Here is an 18,571-nt window from a genome sequence, read left to right on the forward strand (position 1 = left end):
TGAGTCCAGTCTGTTCTACAAAGAGAGTGAGTTCCAGGACAGTCAGGAAAAAACCCTGTGACAAAAAAAAACCCAAAAACCAACCAAAAACCAATCAACCAACCAACCAACCAGCCAAAACAAACACCAAACAAACCCTATGGCTGGGGAGACGGCCCAATGGCTAGCAGCATGAATAGCTCTCTTATAGAAGTCCTGAGTTAGGGTCCCATGTCAGGGGACTGACAGCCATCTGTTACCACAGGTCTTGGGGATCCAATGACTCTGGCCTCTCAGGACACATGTGGTCATGTCCATGTACAAACATACATATGTACACAACTAAAAAAAACCAAAAACCCAAACAAAGTAAAAGCCCTGAATGAAACAACTAAAGGGAGGAGAACTGGGAATGCGTGTCAGAACACAGTGAGTGCCACATGAAAGGCCCCGGCCCCACCGCCAGCTACAAACAACCCCCGCCCCACATACACACACATTTGACAAAGCCACCATCCAAATCTCCCAATAGTCACTGAAGGCTGCCTGCACCCTCCAGGCTTAGCTCTCCTACCCAGACCAGATCTCAAGGTAAAAACTACTTGCTGGCTGCTCTGGAACCAATCACAAAGGCTAGTGGGGGCTGAAGGAGGACTGCCATTGGGCAGTCCCTGACATTCCCCAGGGCAGCGGGCCATATCTGTTCCTGACCTGATGGGTTTGGCTTCCTTCCTGAGGCCTGCAGGCACGGCCTTGCTAGAACTCACAGTCCCATCAGTGACAAGTTGTCTTTGATGACATATGACACATACCCTCTGCAAACGTTTCTTAACAGAAAAGAATCTGAATTGACAAAGACCCCAACAGAGAAGACAAGGCCCCCTCAGGCAGGGCTCGGTGGCTGAGAGCCTTGCTCTGGGCTCACCCTGAAGCAGTAGCACCTGGCCCCAGATGGGTATTGAGGCTCACAGGGATTATATGTTAAAGAGATTTGTGCATGAGTGAGTGAGTGCTCGTGGAAAACAGAGGTCAACACTCAAGTGTCTACTCAAGTGTCACTCTCCACCTTATTTTGTGAGACAGAAGTTTGCCTTCAGAAGTTCAGGGGTAGCCTGGGCTATGTAGGGCCATCTGGCCAAAAAACCAGAACCAAAAAAATAAAATTAAATTAAAGCTTAAATGCAGAGTCAAGGGGACAGAAACAACTCCAAGGGCTGTGCTTCAGAGGGCAGCCATCAACCTTCTCCACAGCTTTTAGCTGCACAGGAACATTCTGAAGTACCAAGAGATTAGAGGGAAGGGCAGCGCAGGGTTGGTCCAGCGGTCCCAATATTAAATAGCCTTCACTCTCAGATAAAGGGGTCACTCCCTGGAGGTCACCTGGTGAGAGGCTCCTCTTAAATATTCTGAATTCTTTCGTCTTTGCTAGTCAAGCCTGCCCCAGGTCTCAAATTCAGCCATGCTGGAGACTGACAGCAGACAACTCCATTTCCTGTGGAAATGCAGGGTGCTGTGCCCTTACCTTCTTCTCAAGACCCGCGGCATCTGAGACGGCCATTACTGTCACCAGCACCTCCAAGAGCTGCAGGCTGGCAGCACGACAGTCTTCCCGACACACGGACAGCAGAGCCTGTACACACAGCAGCAGGTGCTCCAGGTAGAGACTCTGGAAGACAGCAGTGGGAGTCAGCATCCCTCCCACGGCCCGCCCACTGCCAGTGTGGTACCCACGCATGCAGCAAGAGCCAGGGCAGCTGCCGCCCCACCTGAGGGCTGCAGGCCCTGACCTGAGCACACCCACTGAGAAGGGCACAGTGGGCCAGCAGGGAAGCGACTGAGGGATACAGAATACACGTTGTGGGCCGGGAGATGGTGTGGGTGTGCCTTTAATCCCACTGCTTGGGAGGCAGAGGTGAACTCAGGAGCTCGAGGCCAGCCTGATCTACAAGCGAGTTCCAGACAACCGGAACTGCACAGAAAAACCCTGTCTCAAAACAACAAATTTGAGAAAAAGCCCCACAGCTGGATCTCATGGAGGCATTTCCCCAACTGAAGTTCCTTTCTCTGTGATAACTCCAGCCTGTGTCAAGTTGACACATAAAACCAGTCAGTACAGCCGGGTTCAGGCTGCCAGGAAATGTTCACCTGGGCTGCCCCAGCTGTCTCTGCCTCTGCTCTCCCTTCTATCTACAATAAAACCTAAGCTTCTTAGCAGAGGTCCTGTCCTCTTTTCCATTCCCCTTTCACTCATGGCCTGTTATCCCAGGATCAGGGAGGTGGAGGCAGGGGAATCAAGAATTTAAGGCCAAACTCAGCTACCTAGTTACAGTTCTGCCTAGGCTACACAACAACAACAAAAACAGTAACAAAAACAACAAAGCCCCAACCAACCAACCAACCAATCCCCAAAACCTCACACTGAACAACTCTGTGACAGTCCCAGGCTGAAAGGACCCTCTTTAAACACCTAAAGTGAGGCAAGGCTAGAGTTTCGCTGGTGAAGCGTACGTCCACCCTGCACCACAGAAATGCCGGTCGATCACAAGCCTCCTAACAGGTGCTGAGGGCGACGCTGCACATCCCTGGCTCCACTTGGCTTCAGGTGCATTTCCCTTGGCCCCAGGGCTGGGTGGCCACAGGGACCCTGAGAAGCACTCGCCACAGGAGGCAGGAAGGCAGAAATCCCACAGGCTTCTCTCTGCATTCATGTCCTTTATCATTTCCTCTACTTTTGTCTATTCCACAGAGCACAGAATTAATAGGAATGGCAGTGACAGGCAAGTCATAAATACGCCGTAAATACTTACACACCAGCCCTCAGACAAGTGAGCTGACCTGACGACAAATCTTAACAGCCCCCAGTTTGTTCTTAAAGAGGGTCTTATCACGCTTTTGTGACCATAAGAAATCCAACATCCCAAACAACCTCAGATGAACTTCAGTGTGGAGCTGTCAACTTCCAAGTCCAAGAGCCTTGGGCCCACCTAAACACCTCTATCCTTCCTTGCTAATAATTCAGATCTGGCAAGAGGAAAGTATCATGTCCATCCTAGGTTTCTCTGATGCCAAGAGTCCCTGGACTGGGGAAGAGAACATGCTAGCACGCTGGAAGGGTTCCTCTCGGCGGAGTGATGGTCAATGCTAACAGTCTGCCCTGCTCCTGTAGACGATCCAGGTTTAGTTCCCAGCACTCCTGTCCAGCGGCTCACACTCACCTATAACGCCAGCTCTAGGGGGTTCCTAGTTTGGGCACCTGCACTCATATGCACATAGAAATGGACGAAGCAAAGTATATCCTAGAAAAGAAATCAACCACCTTTGCTAGAAGGCTGGAGAGTAACTCTCCCGTCAGCTAAGAGACACCAGTCAGCTGAGAGCCAGCACCGATGAGCCTGACAGGCCAGGAAGCAACACCAAGAAGTCAAGTGGCTACAATTTCCTTGCTGTCAAGTTTGTAAAAGATATAGAAATACCTCCTCAAGACTTGAAGCCACCCTTTCCAGAGGGGGAATGTTCTGCGTTTCCAAGGAAACATGCAGTTGCAAGATTGGCATTTATCTAGGTGAGTTCTGGGAAACATGGACACCTAGTGCTGAGTGCACGAGCACAGTCCTTCCTCACGCCTCCCCAGGACTCCAGCCCTATTCCCTCAGGGTTCCCTTATTATTTTGTTATTTAAAAATCAAGCATCTTAGTTTCCCTTTCCTTTTCTCACTAAGGTAGAGCCTCACTATGTAGCCCGGGATGTTCTTGAACCTGTGATCCTTCAACCTCCCAAATGCTGGAATTATAGGTGTACGGGTTGAACGAGAATAGCCCCATAGGCTCATAGATTTGAACACCTGGACCCCAGTTGGTGGAACTATTGGGAAAGGGTTAGGGGGCAGGGCCTTGTTGGAGGAGGTGTGTCACTAGGGGTAGGCTTTGCGGTTTCAAAAGTCCACAACTTTTCCAGTTAACTTTCTCTTGCTGCCTTGTGCTCGTGGATCAGATGTAAGTTCTCAGCTACTGCCCCGGCACCATGCCTGCCTGTGTCCATGCTTCCTGTCACGATGTCCATGGCCTCTAACCCCCTGAAATCCTAAGGCCCCCAATACTTTCTACTGTAAATTGCCCTGGTCATGGTGTTTTATCAAAGCACTAACAAAGTAACTAAGACACGAGGCGTGCCACCACACCTATAGGTCTCTCACTCAGACGACAGAAATGGCTGCACAGAGCATCAGGGCTGACATCTGTCAGTCAGTGCTCATCCCTCCAGCCCAGCCTTCCAGAGCTGAGCCTTCTCTGGGTGCACTGAGGCCTAACCAGGTATGCTGGCCAGTGAGCAGAACCTAGTCTCCCAAGAGGAGGATGAGGGTATTGGAGGAGAAGGCATGCCTAGGGTACCTCAACAAAGCAACCTTCATTTTGCCCTGAGTAGAAACAACAAGAACCTATCCCAGGGGTAAAGTGCGGGCTAGGCTGCTCTTGCTCAGTTTAAAGCAAACCTGTCTGTCAGGTCACCATGGTTACTTCAAACATAGGAGTCAAGTGCTGAGTGACATGGACAGGAATGAGTTCCTGGTCACTCCTGAGGATGTGCTGTTCACACCAATGATGAGGTGTGTAGTTCTGTCTCCAGGGCAGGACACAAGACTCCCTCAGACCCATGTCCCTGACCTAGAACCATCCACAGCAGCAAGGCCAGCTGGACTGCCTTGGAGATGGATGTATCCTGAGCTGCCTAAGCCGCTGGCACTAACAAGAGGAAATCTTAACTTAAATGACTGCCTGTTGTGGGTGACCACAGGGCTGAACAGAGGCGGCTGACACTGGCATCTGGATGTGCTGCTGCCTGTGGGCTAGCCAGCATCGGCAGTCATAGTCAGAGAGCGGCCAGCACCAGGATACCCTGACGCCCACCTTCCAGACACCCACTTACACTCTCAGACCCCTGGCAGATGTGCTCCTGGGCCAGCTCTGTGGCGATGACCTTGAGGTGTGGCTGGAGGGCATTCTGGGGGCAGCCCCGGATGACAGAAGCGAGGATCAAGAGGCCAGAGGCAGAGGGTGCTTTCTTCAGCATGGCTAAGATCAGTTTCAGGAATACTTCTGGGTTGACAAAGGTGCCAATGAGCTCTGCGGCTCTTACACACTGCAAGAAAGAAAGAGGGGAAGATGCAGAGTTTTGGAAACATGGCCACAGCCAGGGCTCTGGCCTGGTGACTGGGTTTACCCCACAGGACTTCCCACCTGTCAGAGGGCACGTGTTACAGGACCTGTGGGACACATACACCCTTCTTTCTCTCATAGGGGAGACCTAGGCAAATGGGACCCAGGGCTTGGAAGCCATGTGTCTGGCTGCCTCATTTGACACCAGCTGCCTAAGTGTCTCATTCATACACTCAATGCCTCCACACCCTGGGGAATCTGACAATGGTAAAAACAAGGCTGAGATGCAAAACCATGAAGTCAAATGCAGGGCATTGCACCACCAGCCGCATAGGCTCTGCGCTGCTGTTTCCATTAGCAAACTACTCAGACATGACGTAACAGAGCTGGGTAGCAGCAAGGTCTGCTGGGAATGGGGCTGGAGAGGCTGGAGAGGCACGAAGCTTGTGGTCCCAGCCAGCTCTGCACCCACATCGTGGAGCAGACAGGGGCAGCACAGAGGGAAGGCACAGAGTACAAAGACACAGCAGCCTGTACACGGCATGTCTCTCCAGTCCCTCCTACTCCTTCATAAACCATATCAGGAGATATAAAATCTTTCATTTTGCCAACAAAACAGATGTTCACAAGTTTCATGATAATGCCTGGGAGGTAGCTCAGGGAATAGCATGCTTGCACACAAGTCCGATGATCAGAGTTCAGATCCCCAGCACCCATGTAAAAGGAGGGAAGGGATGACAGCCTCGTCATCCCAGTGCCCAGGAGCTAGACACTGGGAACCGTGGAGCACGCTGGCTAGGTAAGATTCAATGGGAGACCTTGCAATCAGTGGACACACCTGATATCCAGCGTTAAATTTGGGCTTCCACAAGCATGCACACAACTGCACATGTACTCATACAAACAAGTGCACACACACGGTTACATACTTTGTAAACACACATGACCGGACTCTCCCACTTCCCCCTGAGTTTTGTGTGAAAATGGCATGTGTGCCTGTGTGCCTGGGCTGGAAAAGCCAGTCTTTGAGGCCAACTGCTGACAGCCTGCTGCATGTGCCCTCTGAACTCAGAGATGAGACAAAGTTTGCCTTGAGGGCATCACCAGGGCCAGGCTAGTGGCTGACTATGGGAGGTGAGAAGGCAGGAGAGGGGTCCACACCTCTACCTAGCTGCTGACTACAGAACTGATGTCTACAGGGCCGAGAGCTCTGCCACTTGCAGGGTAGGACACTCACACTGCTGACCACAGCCTTCTCTTCGTCAGTGCACGCCTGGTACAGGGCTCTGAGGATGATCTCCAGGTGCTGTGTGATGTGGTCCTCTGCGTGCAGCAGCAGCACGGGCAACAGCTGTGCTGCCTTCACTCGCGTCCCCACCACCCAGTCGGTGATATCATGACAGATGGCAGGAAGCACCTTGGAGAGGTTTCTGAAGACCAGCTCTCGGCAGCCCAGGCCAGGACGGCTCTCTGGAGGGAAAAAAAATGGGAACCTACAAAAACAGCTTCAGGGTCTGTGCGGAAAGTGGTTAGTTATACCTTCTGTCTGACTGACTGAAAGTTCGGAATGTCCCAAGACAGAAAGGAGAGCTAGGCTTGGCAGCTTGCCACTGCACTGAGGCAGGAGGATTCCTGTAAGTATGAGACCAGGTCGAGTTACACAAGTTCCAGGTTATCCCGGGGGTATAGAGAGACCCCATTTTAAACAAAATTTAACAACAAAAACAGTCAACCAACTAAAACAAAATACCCCAACCCCGCCTCCTCCCAAAAAGAAAAGAGTGAGGGTCACAATCATAACGTTTCTCAACAGGCAGTGGTGGTGCACACCTTTAGTCAGCACACCAGAATCAGAGGCAGGTGGATCTCTGATTCAAGGCCAGCCTGGTCTACAGAGTGAATTTCAGGACAGCCAGGGCTACATAGAAAAACCCTGTTTCAAAAACCAAAACAAAACAAAAAAGTAAGGCTATACTGAAGTATGACCGTAAGAAACCACAGTGGGACACACCTGCCAATGGTCACCACATAACCTGAAATAACCTTAGCTCTGGGGTTCCCCGCCCCCCAAATCCCTGTCCCCGACCAATGGCTCTGCCTTGCACTAGTGTAATCTGTAGCATCTTCACCAGTGGACTGTATAGCAGACTCTGTGGGCGCCATCTATGCTGTGAACTCCTCAGTTTCTCCATCTCCCGAGAGCTCAGTCCTGACCCAGGGCTGTTTTAAAGGTGCTGTGCTGAACCCTAGTACAGTTACTCATGGGGTCAGGCATTCAACTTTCTTGGTGTCAATATCTACTTTGGCTACACCACACCACAGGTATGCCTTAGAAGAAAGCACCTGTCTGTCTTCTACAGTGACGGCACTGCTCCACTTCCTGCCACGCCACAGGCAGCTTTCAAGGCAGCTGGAAGCATCTAGCAGCACCTCTTGGAGGTCCGATTTCCATTCCCCAATGCCGAAGACACCAAGCATGTTTATAGGCTTTGTGCTGTGTGTATTACTATCCTGGGTGATGTTTTTCCAAATACTGGATGTTTGAAAGTTTTGAATTGTTTTTCTTATTGAGTTCTGAGAGTTCTCTGTATGTTCTGGACACAAATAGTAATTATTTCTTGGTCATTTTATCTTCTGAACACACACACCCCAGGGATTGAACCTACAACCTTACATTTGCTAAGCAAACACTCTGCCACTGAACTATATCCCTCCTGGGGGGATGCTAGGCAGGTAGTCTACTACTAAGTCACGAGCTCCTCACTGGTGGATTCAAGTCAAGTTTTACTGCTGAGCCATATTCTGCCCAGGCCCTGATTGGTGGCTTCTAGATGAATGCTGGACCTCTCAGCTACACCCTCAGCCTCTCTCTGAGGCAGGGTTTCACCAAGCTTCCCTCTAAATGCACTTTGTAGCCTTCAGGCATTTGCCACCAACCCTGGCCATAGAGGGGGTGGGACAGCTCAGCCAGCACTGGCTCTTGGTGTGTGCATTTGCCAACACCTAGTCTACACATACCAGCAGCTCAGCACCCAGGCTGTGCCAATCTGAGCACCCAGTGGGCATATGTGGCCAGAGGCTGCTCTACAGGACCGCATGGATATGAGTACTTCCACCGTACAGAGCTGGTTCCAGGCCTCAAGCTCACAGCAATCCTCCTACCTCAGATTTTCCAATACTAGGATGGCAAACTCCACCATGCCTAGCCACTTTTACTTTCTTATAATCACTCTAACAAATATCTGTAAACATAATTGTCATAGATGCTAAAAACAGAACCGAGCCAAGCACTGAGGCAAAAGGCACACGTGTCAATGCTCTCAAACACGAGCTGCGCTGTCTCCCTCGGAACCAGGACTGACTAACCTGCTCTCGCGCAATCAGAGCACACACTCAGTACACACTGAAAATGCTTGGTTTTTGCCAGTGTTTTCCTAGGCTGCTTGAGGCTGAATCAGCAGGCCCACAGGTGAAGGCCGTCCAGGCTGTATGGATCGCTGCCTGTCTAAACTGCCTCAGTGGGTGATGCTTGCTTAGCATGCATGAGGCCCAAGTTCCACTTCAGTGTCAGGAAATGAGGGCACGGAGGTACACGCCTGTAAGCATCTTGGACACAGAGGCAAGGGGATCGAAAGTCAAAAGCCAGTCTCAGCTACAGGCTGTCTGAGGCCAGCCTGGGTTATAGCTCATAAAGAAAGCAAAAACTACAAGTAAAAAGAGGGCGGCGGGGGGGGGGGGGGTAATGAGGTCTCAGGTTCAATCCCCAGCATTGTAAACAAATAAACAAAAGACCCATAAGATAGCTTGGTGGGTCAAAGTCTGATGATCTGAGTTCCAACCCCACAACCGTGGTTAAAAACAGCACAAGGCCTTACATGGTGGCATGCTTCTGTATTCCGAGCTCTCCTGTGGAGAGATGAAAAGCAGAGACAGGAGTCTCCTTCAGAAGCTCTTGGCCCAACTAACTGGAGTAATTAACTCAGCCACGGAAACGGCAGATCCTGCTTCCAAAACAAAGTGGAAGACCAGGATCAACTCCACGAAGTCGGTCTATGACCATCACATGTGTGCCTGTACACTCTCACACACGGGTGGTAAATCAGTTCTTTTAAACTGTTTATTGTGTGAGTGCATGCCACAGCACACACGTGAAGGTCAGAGGTCGACTTGTGGGAGTCAGTTCTCCCCACCATGCGGGCTCTAGGAACAAAACTCAGGCAGCAGGCGCCTTTTCCTACTGAAGTATCTTGCCAACCCGAATATTAAAAAAACGTGAAAAAAACCAAAGCTAATTCTCCCTCCCTACCTGCAAGTAATGATTAACCCTTCTATACATCCTTGTAGATATTTGTGGTGGTGGCTTTTCCTGGCTGTCAACTTGACCACATCTGGAATGAGCTACTATCTAGAAATGGAGGGCACACACCTGTGAGCCACATCTTGAGGTTGGAAGACACAGGCTTTCAACCTGGATTTTGACATGGAATGACACACGCTTTTGATCTAGACTCTGAGGCATAGTGGCCATGAAAAGCTTAGGCCCAAGCAAGGCAGTGCACACTTTTAATCTGGCCACGCCTTCTGCTGGAGGCCTACATCAGGAAGGCTCACCTTCTCCTGCTTGCACCTGCCTGCCAGCACATCTGTTGGAACCTATTTCTTCAGGATTCCATCCTATACAGAACAACTAGCCTCGTGGGACTGAGCAACTACTAAATTCTTGGACATCCCATCCTCAGCTGCCCATTGTTGGGTTAGATGGTTACAGACTGTAAGTCATTACAATAAATTCTCTTAATATAGTCATCCCATAGGTTCTGTGACTCTAGAGAACCCTGACGAGTACACTGCTTAAATGCAGAAGTCCCCCTCATCAACATCCACAAATGTCAGGACTCAACTCCATCCTGGGCTGATAGCATTACTTAGGACATTGTTTGAGGGGTGGGTGGGGGTGGGGGTAGGAGGGACCTCTATGTAAATAGGCTTTTCTCTTGATTCATTCAAGCTGTGACACGTGTCTGTGCTCTCCCCCACTTTGGTTGAGGAATGTCCTATCTTGCCATCTCAACTTGCTGCTTTCCTCTGGAGCTCAGAGAGAAGGCTGCTGGGGCATTTCATTCCTGTCTAGTGTCTGCCTTCGGGTGGATGCTGGTAAGCACCAGGCCTGCCATCCTAAGAGACCGCCACTGCTCTACAGCGCCCTTGCGCTGGCTTCCTGCCATCCTAAGAGACCGCCACTGCTCTACAGTGCCCTTGCGCTGGCTTCCTGCCATCCTAAGAGACCGCCACTGCTCTACAGCGCCCTTGCGCTGGCTTCCTGCCATCCTAAGAGACCACCACTGCTCTACTGCCAGCCATCTTTGTTTCACAGTCTAGATTCCCTCCGAGATTTGATTATTTCCCACCTGGTTTTCAGGCAGGCTAGGCCAGTGGTCCTGCATCTGTCTGGAAGTCTGTTAGCACAGGTAAGCAGGGAGGAAGGCCTTAGGGTTGCAGTCTCATTTACTCCAGTCCAAGTCCATGATAGCAGACAAAAAGGCAGAAAAAGACAGCTTAAGCAGGCCATGTCTGCGAGAGCCCTTAGAGATTCGAGAGAGAATGTACCCTTCGGCAGAGCAACTATGGACATCTGCAAAGCCAGACACCATGGCAACAGGCAGCGATCCATACAGCCACCAAAACTAAAGGAAAGGGTGAGGTCATGTCAGGTCCTGTGAAGCCAAGGGGATTCCACCTGGAGGGATTGGGGAGGGAGACAGGAAGGAAGATTAAAGCTGGCGCAGAGGTCAAAGTTCAGTTTCAGAGGGTCAGAGATGCTGGGGTTTGGGAGTAGGGGAATCTGCCTTGTGTGGAAATGGTTCCCTTCCTCTCCTGGCTTCTCACTCTAGTCTACAAGGCCTGCCCTGTGTGCTGCTAAGGCAGCGAGACCTGCCCTTGAGAAGAAAATGCTCCCACGGTGCCTGCCAGCTCGCCGGCCGCGGTTCCTCTTCCACTGCTATTCAAACACCCTGGCTCTCTGCACCCTGACGAATGCAGGCAGGGCAGACAGGTGGACGGGCACAATGACACACACTCAAGCAGAATGCTGCTCATTTCCAGACCAGCCTTTTTGTTTTGTTTTGTTTTGTTTGTTTTTAAGGAAAAGAAGGAAAGAAAAAGGCCCTGTGTCCTGTGCCCTCAGCACTTGGGCACGACGGGCAAACAATTCCAGGAGAAAGATGTTTCAAAGGAGAACTGCTGCTGCCACCACCACTAAAACGCTTGGAACATGCTGTCACCAGAGCCTGGCCCCTGGTGGCTTGCAAGAACTTGAGGACACTTTATGCAGTAAAAACTGATTTGGAAGCAACGAACTGCAACTTTCCTTGCTGGCCTGCTCAGCACTTCATCATAAAAGTGGTGACTAGAGGGTGTAAGGCGGTGGGGTGGGCACCGGCCTCTGCCACGCAAGCCGATGACCTGAGCTCAGTGCCCAGCACCCTCGTAAAGGTGGAAGGAGAGAACAACTCCACAAAGTTGGCTTCTGACCTCCTGTGCACAGGAATCCACCCCTACACTGTACGCAGCCACAGACACTAGTAAGGTAAAGTGGAGAGGTCACAGTGGTGATTTGGGTGCTGGAGAGAGAGTTCAGTGGTTAGGAGTGCTGGCTGCTCCTGCAGAGGCCCTGAGTTTGGTTCCCAGCTGCCAACACACAACTAAAAATAAAAACAAAGGGGTAGGGGCTAGAGCGAAAGCTCAACAGAAAGGAGCACTCGCTGTTCTTCCCAAGGACCTGGTTTTGGTTCCTGGCACTCATGTCAGGTGCTCAGAATTGTGGCCTTCACAGGTACCCAGCATGCACACGGCAGAGGCCAAGCAGTAATACACATAAAATAAAAATAAATAAATCATTTAAAAAATAAAATCTTTAAAAATATTTCTAAAAATTAGAAACTAGAAGTGAGGACTTGTTTTGGCGGTGTAAAAAGGAACCTACATTCCTCTGTAAGTTGAGCATAACCCCTGTGGTAGAGGGTAGAGGGCTGACACCACTGCCTTTCTGTCCTAGGCCAGCAGAAGCTTGCCCTTGACTAGATTGATCCAGGGGCTCACCCCATGCGCGGGCACTTTATGCTAGCAGACTGAATGAAGTCCCCTCAGTGGCGGGAAGAAAGGACATAACATATCTTAGCCCCTCATCTGCTCTCCTCTGTCCCTCAACACTGTTTCAGTTAACTCTTGGGGTGGAGGCTGATCAAGAGCGTGTCCATCTGAGAAGCACTGAGGGTCACTGCCAGGAGCAGTGATGGGGCTAAGAGTCGACAAGAAGATGCACTGCCCCAAGCAGAGATGTCTAGCCACAAGAGAGCATGACTCAACACCCAGAAAACAAAGTGGATGCAGCCAGGAAGGCACCAGGGATGATTGGACACATCCCTTCTCAGTTTCAGACATGTTTTTTGAAGAAGCTCACAAACCCATAGCGCTAACAGGCAGTTTTAGAGGTGTAAGAGGTATTTGTACACAGCCCCTTATACAAGGACAACACAGGTCCCAGCACGGTAGGCAGAGGCCAGGCTCAGAAGTGGGAGGGGCAGCAGCAAGGAGGACTAGGGTGAGGGTCTGACAAGTAAGACCAGATGGCAGAAACACTGCACAATCATGAAAACCTGAGCTTACAATTCTAATCCTACACCGAAGGAACTTCAAAGGGAAATGACAAAACTCGTGAAAACAGTGCTGGGCTGCTGGCCACTGTGACTCAAATTCTAAACCCACCCTGCTCAGCTAAGGAATGAGCTCTGGTCAGGCAGTGGTGGCGCACGCCTGTAATCCCAGCACTTGGGAGGCAGAGGCAGGTAGATTTCTGAGTTTGAGGCCAACCTGGTCTACAGAATGAGTTCCAGGACAGCTAGGGCTATACAGAGAAACCCTGTGTAAAACCAAACCAAACCAAACCAAACCAAAAAAAAGTAAAAAAGAAAAAGAAAACCGAATGAGCCCTGAGCAGAAGCTGCTCCCAGTTCAGAACCAGAACCCCTGAGACGCCTGTAACACTGCCAGAAACAAGCTTTGTCCCTAACTTAGATCCAAGAGAGCCTTCCAGAACTGGAGCAGGGGAAGCTGGTCCGTGCCGACAAGCAGCAGGCAAGCGTGCCTCCCAAGTCCCTACACTCAAGCCCCCGCTGAGCACAAGTCAAGTGTGGAATCTCTGCGACACAGTCACTGCCTCCCACACTCTCCTTGCCCGGACAGCAAGCCCCGTTACAGTCGAGGTAGGGACGTCCTTGTACTTCAAGGCCAGTCTGTCCTGCGGACACTGCTAGACGGCCCCATCAACTGTGTGGCATGACCTTGGACAGCAAGGGCAGAGCTGCTCGGATGCTGCGCAAAAACCAAGGGACGGGGATATAGCTCAGTGGCACAAGACTTGGTATCACACGTGTGCGGCCATGAGACTGATGATCTCACACACAAACAGCTGCCACAACTCAGTTCTAGATCTGGAAAACGGTGCTTTCAACCTGACTTATCACATCGAACACGCCCAGCTTACAACTGCTACCTGGACCTTTCTCAGAACTGGAGTGGTTTCCTTCTGCCAGCTTCCAAGGACAGGGAAGACTCTCAGGGGCAGAGATTCTGGCTAATAAGAGGCCTGGATTCACTAACTCAACAAAACAGAAGTCAGGAGCAGCCACAGCATCACAGCCCACCAGATCCCAAGCCCTCCTCTGGGTGAGGAAGAAGGCACCCAGGAGCTGAGGGATCGTGCCTTTCACTGGTTACATTTCTGTTCTTGTCAGAACGTAATCCTGGTTGGTTTTAAAAAATAAGCTTGCTAAAAAAAAAAAAAAAAAAAAAAAAAAAAAAAAAAAGAGGTCTCAAAGCGCATGAGGCCAGCAGCTCGGTTATGGGCAGAGACCCTCCTCACAGTGGAGCTTGCCAGACGGGCACAAATGCGGGCCTGAGTTATGACGATATGAGGACAAGCAGGCGCCCACAGAAGACCCTGCCCCGAGTGTACAGCACACACACAGGAAGCCAAATGCCGTCACCCCTGACCCACAGGCTCAGCGGGCTCTCCATGAGGATGATGCCTGCCTTGGTGCCATTCTTGGAACTCTCAGCAGTGTTACAGGTCCCTGCACACGCTCAGAAGGGACTTGTGAATAGCTGACAGCACGTCTGGATGCTTCTGGGAAGTCCTCCCCTTCTTTAAAAAGAGGCCCAGAAACCGGGCGGTGGTGGCACGCGCCTGTAATCCCAGCACTCTGGGAGGAAGAGGCAGCAAGGCCAGCCTGGCCTACAGAGTGAGTTTCAGGACAGCTAGGGCTATACAGAGAAACCCTGTCTCGAAAAAATCAAATTCAAAAAAAACCAAACAAAAAAAGAGGCCCAGAGGTGTGAAAAGATCAGGTCCTGAGAGACAGAGGGCAGGGCCTGGCAGCACTTAGACCTGGGTGCCATCCAGGGAAGGAGGCACCCTTCTCTGTGATCTCCAAACAGCGAGCTAGCAACCACTGGGCCCTGCAGCACCTCAGGTGCCAGTGCCTTCCTCAGGACCAAGAACAAATGCCCCTCACGGACCTGCCATCTGCTGTACCCAGCAGCAGTACCACTCACCGTGCTCAGGGTAGTTGGGAGGAGGAGGTGAAGCAAAGTCCAGCTTGTCCTTTAGATCTGCCTCGTTCTCCTCCTGCCACTGCAGCCCGACCTTCTCCCAGAGGCTGGTGGCTATCCCCCTGCAACGCAGCAAGACAGGAGTGGCAGTGAGGTCTGGGTGCCGGGAGATCCCCTTCCTGAAGGCCCTGACCACAGAAGCCTCAGGGAAACACCCTGAAGGCTGGGGAGAAGGGTGAGGCAACAGGCATCACCTAGCAGGAGTGGCCTTCTGACCGGCTCTGCCTGATGGCCACCTGTGGGCTCAATTGAAATATTAAGAAGGTCCGACAGGGTCCTATGACACAGGACCACATAGCACATGGAATGAGGGGATAGGCAGAGAACTGCCACTGGGGAGAAGCTCTTATCCCTACTCAGCATGACCTTGGAGGGCTAGGGGATAGCAGCCCGCCCACCCGCCCGGCTGGACTCACCGGACTTCAGGCATCTCATCGCTGAAGCTGCTGAGAAGCAGTGGGATGAGCTTGTGGAAGAAGGAGTAGCGGTCGCGGAGATTCAGCAGCCATTCCCCCACCACCGTGGTCACTGCCTGCCGGACCTGCCACAAGAGAACAGAGAAGTTTCACTCCTGAGTCTCTGGGGAGGGTGGCTCAGAGTCCTGCTGTGGGGATGTTAGTCCTGAAACAGGGGTGGGCACAGCCTCCCTCCCACCCCCCACCTCTGCTGATACCCCTCTCTGACAAAGGAGAGGGCCACTGCTGATCCAGAACTTTCTGACACTCACTAGCTCTGCCCTCTGTGGATTCACTGTCCCCTTAGCAATATATTGTGTTTGCAGTCTACTTTCACCAGGATACCTGGGTGTTTTATGGGTTGTAGTGATGATAGCTGTCACCTTGTATGACATGTGACATGACTCCATGAAAAGTCCGTAGCAAGCAAGTGTGGGACAGAAAGATCATCTCCCTCACCAGGGTTTGGGTAGAGGTATAAATGGGGAACTACTGCTTACTGGTTGGGACGATGATAACTGTGACAACATTGTGGCTGAAATTCACCAGGCTGTCTGTGTGTGTGGTGCAGGGGGATGGAATATAGCACCTCATACATGCTGAATAAGTGCTCTACATCTGAGCTACAATCCCAACCCTGAGACTACAAACTCAACTCATGCTTTACAAAACCTTTAAAAAGCTACTGAGCACGGTGAATGGGTGGATCACATGCATATGAACTACAAGGTGATAGAGAGGTATACAAATAACCAAGATCAAAAGCTGTGCTTCGAGCCTACAGCAGGGCATGGGTAGGATCCACTGTAGGTGGGGCACCTGCACAAGTGACACAACCTGGAGCAGAGGCAGGAAGGTCGCAATAGCACTCAGGCCAATACAGTCATCACGGGGAGGGGACACTGCCACCTGGTCGCAACTTGTTACTGTGTGGAGAGCTGATGTTTGATACGAATGACGGTGATGGGGGCAGCTCTCAGTTTTTCTGGAGCATGCTGCCCGCTGCCCCTCGTCCCCACCTAACAGGATCATGTGCTCCCCCTTCACGTGTTTTCTCCCTTGGAGACAGAGCTTGCCTACCACCAGTTCTTTTTTTGCAGGGGACATTACCATAAGCCACAACAGCCTAAGATCTGAGACATGCCTGTGATCTGGATTCTGCCTTCTTAAAGTCACCGAGTGTTCTGCCTACAGTGGCTTTAAGAGGGCTCCTGTCTGCCACCCACCAGCATGGAGATTACCCCAGCCCTGGACTTCCACTCTGTCCATCTCTGCAAGGCCCTCAGCACTAGGCCCTGCCCGGAATTCTCCCTGTGGATAGGCACATGGTTTCCAGACGATTCAAGCAGAAAAATCTCAGTACCTGAGGGACGTCATCAAAGAGTCTTTGAGCAAAGTGGGAAAGAACATCATCCACCGAATTCCCATTGCCAAACTGGATCACAGTGCCCGTGGCTTCGATGACAGCTACGCGGACCTTCCAGTGCTGGTGGGAGATGGTCTGCATCAGGGGGCCTATCAGGGACTCCGACTGCATGTGGAAGTGCTCTGCGGGACAGGGAGGCTGCTGGTTATGAGATACAGCTGCACGGGGCCCTGTTCTGTGGCTGCCATCAAACCTCCTCTGCTAGCCTCAACTCCCACTTCTCCTCTCCAGTGGTGCTGGGAGCTATGTTCCAGGTATCCAGGGGGGATATGTACACCTCTTTCACAAGGTTGGCTCTCTCCCAAGGAAGACTTTCAGTTTAACTATCATCACTAGGCAGGGCCTCTTATTTTTCCAAACTCTAGTCTAGAAGGAGAAAAGGGAAGGCTCTGATCTAGCAGAGCCGTTAGAATGGTAGAAAGAAATAAACGAAAGGGAAGTGGAGAAGCAACCTCCTTTCACCCAGGAAGTTAGTGCCCCAAGTCAGAGACACAGAAAACACTGGAGTAGAAAAACTAAGTTCACAATCTTGAGTTGTCCCTTTCCACGTGAGTTCCTTAACCTTTACATAAAAATGACCGTGAAATGGGCGTGGCACAGGTCTGAGAGTCTAGCACTTAGGCTGAGGCAGGAGCATCAGTCAAATTTGATGACAGCTAGCCAGCGCTACACAGTAAGCTCGTGTCTCGTGCCCCCTCCCATCTGAAATCACCATACGAAGGAACCAGCCCACTTTAGCTCAGTTTCTGGAAATCTAGGTACCCAGGCAAGGGGATCCGATGCTTACCCGGAGTGGCACGTGCCAAAGCGGCGGCGCACTCGCAACCCTCCCGGCGGACCGCGGCGAAGGGATCGAGCAGCGCGCCCCGCAGCGCGCGCACCGCGTCGTCCAGGTGGGGAGCGAGTGCGGCGCCGCCCAGGTCCACGGCCAAGTGGAGCAGTTGCACGAGGGTAAGTCGCAGCTCTTCGCAGGGCTCAGGCGGCGGCCGCGTGGGTTCAGGTCGCGCCAGGCGCGCGGTGAGCGCGGGCAACAGGCGCGGCAGAGCGTCACGGGGCCGCGCGGCGCGGCGCAGGCCCAAGTCCAGCAGGTGAGCAGCCAGCGCGCGGCAGCCCTCGGCCGGATCGGTCAGAAGTCGCAACAGGCGCGGCAGCAGCAGACGAGCCCAGGGGCCCTGGAAAGCAGCGGAATCCGCTCCGGGCCGCACCGCCTCTTCCAGTGCGTGCTCCAGAGCCTCCAGAGCGCGCCGCCGCCCCAGCTTACTTTCGGTCTCCAGCCCCGGTAGCAGGCGGCCTAGCGCGCGGGTCAGTTCCGCTGCTTCAGCCGCTTCGGTGAAGCCCGTGGCTACCTCCGCCTCCGCCGGCGCCGCCATCTTGAGCGCGTTGCTTGTCTCCAAGGAAACCGGCGCTAGTACGATGGTCGTAGCGCACTTTACGGCAAGACTTCCGGCTGACTCCGTTGCTCGAGGCAGAGTGTTCGCCTCTTAGGAGAGATGCTGGGGGAGGGGCAGGGAGTAAGGGGTAAAGGGCGGGGCCAGGGAAAGTGGGCGGACAAAGGGCTTAGGGGGCGGAGTGACGGGCAGGAGGACGAGAGGGGGGGCGAAGAGAAAGTGTAATTGGCTGGGTCCAGGAGTCGAGGGTGGGGCGCGAACCTCGAGGGCGAGGCCGAAGGCAGCAAGCTCCGCAAGGGTCTTGGATGAAGGAGGTAGTGGGAGGTACGAGGGGGTGGTAGGCGGGACACGGGCCTCTTGGGTAGGGACTTAGTATAAAGAGTGGGGGATAAGGGGTAATGGGAAGGGAAAGAACCAAATAGGCGGGGCGTGGACTGCGGGAGCGTTGCAGGAGGTGGAAGGCGGAGCCCTGGATTTTGTGGGAGGGGCGAAGAATAAGG

At 52.2% G+C, this 18,571-nt stretch overlaps 1 protein-coding gene across 1 annotated transcript in view; it reads right to left on the reverse strand.

Moving 5' to 3' along the window:
• Positions 1-18,162, reverse strand: part of Dnaaf5 (dynein axonemal assembly factor 5) — a 37,771-nt gene extending 19,609 nt beyond the window's left edge. Inside the window, exons 1-7 of the mRNA XM_052168205.1 lie at positions 17,471-18,162; positions 16,621-16,805; positions 15,219-15,343; positions 14,746-14,864; positions 6,371-6,603; positions 4,904-5,116; positions 1,502-1,645 (exon numbers count right to left, since the gene is read on the reverse strand). Of these exons, the coding sequence (XP_052024165.1) occupies positions 1,502-1,645; positions 4,904-5,116; positions 6,371-6,603; positions 14,746-14,864; positions 15,219-15,343; positions 16,621-16,805; positions 17,471-18,053 (1,602 nt within the window). The 5' untranslated portion in view covers positions 18,054-18,162. The remainder of the gene's footprint in view (positions 1-1,501; positions 1,646-4,903; positions 5,117-6,370; positions 6,604-14,745; positions 14,865-15,218; positions 15,344-16,620; positions 16,806-17,470) is intronic.
• Positions 18,163-18,571: the final 409 nt, after the last annotated feature.

Source organism: Apodemus sylvaticus, chromosome 22 (assembly GCF_947179515.1).
Source record: "Apodemus sylvaticus chromosome 22, mApoSyl1.1, whole genome shotgun sequence".
Lineage (NCBI taxonomy): Eukaryota > Metazoa > Chordata > Mammalia > Rodentia > Muridae > Apodemus > Apodemus sylvaticus.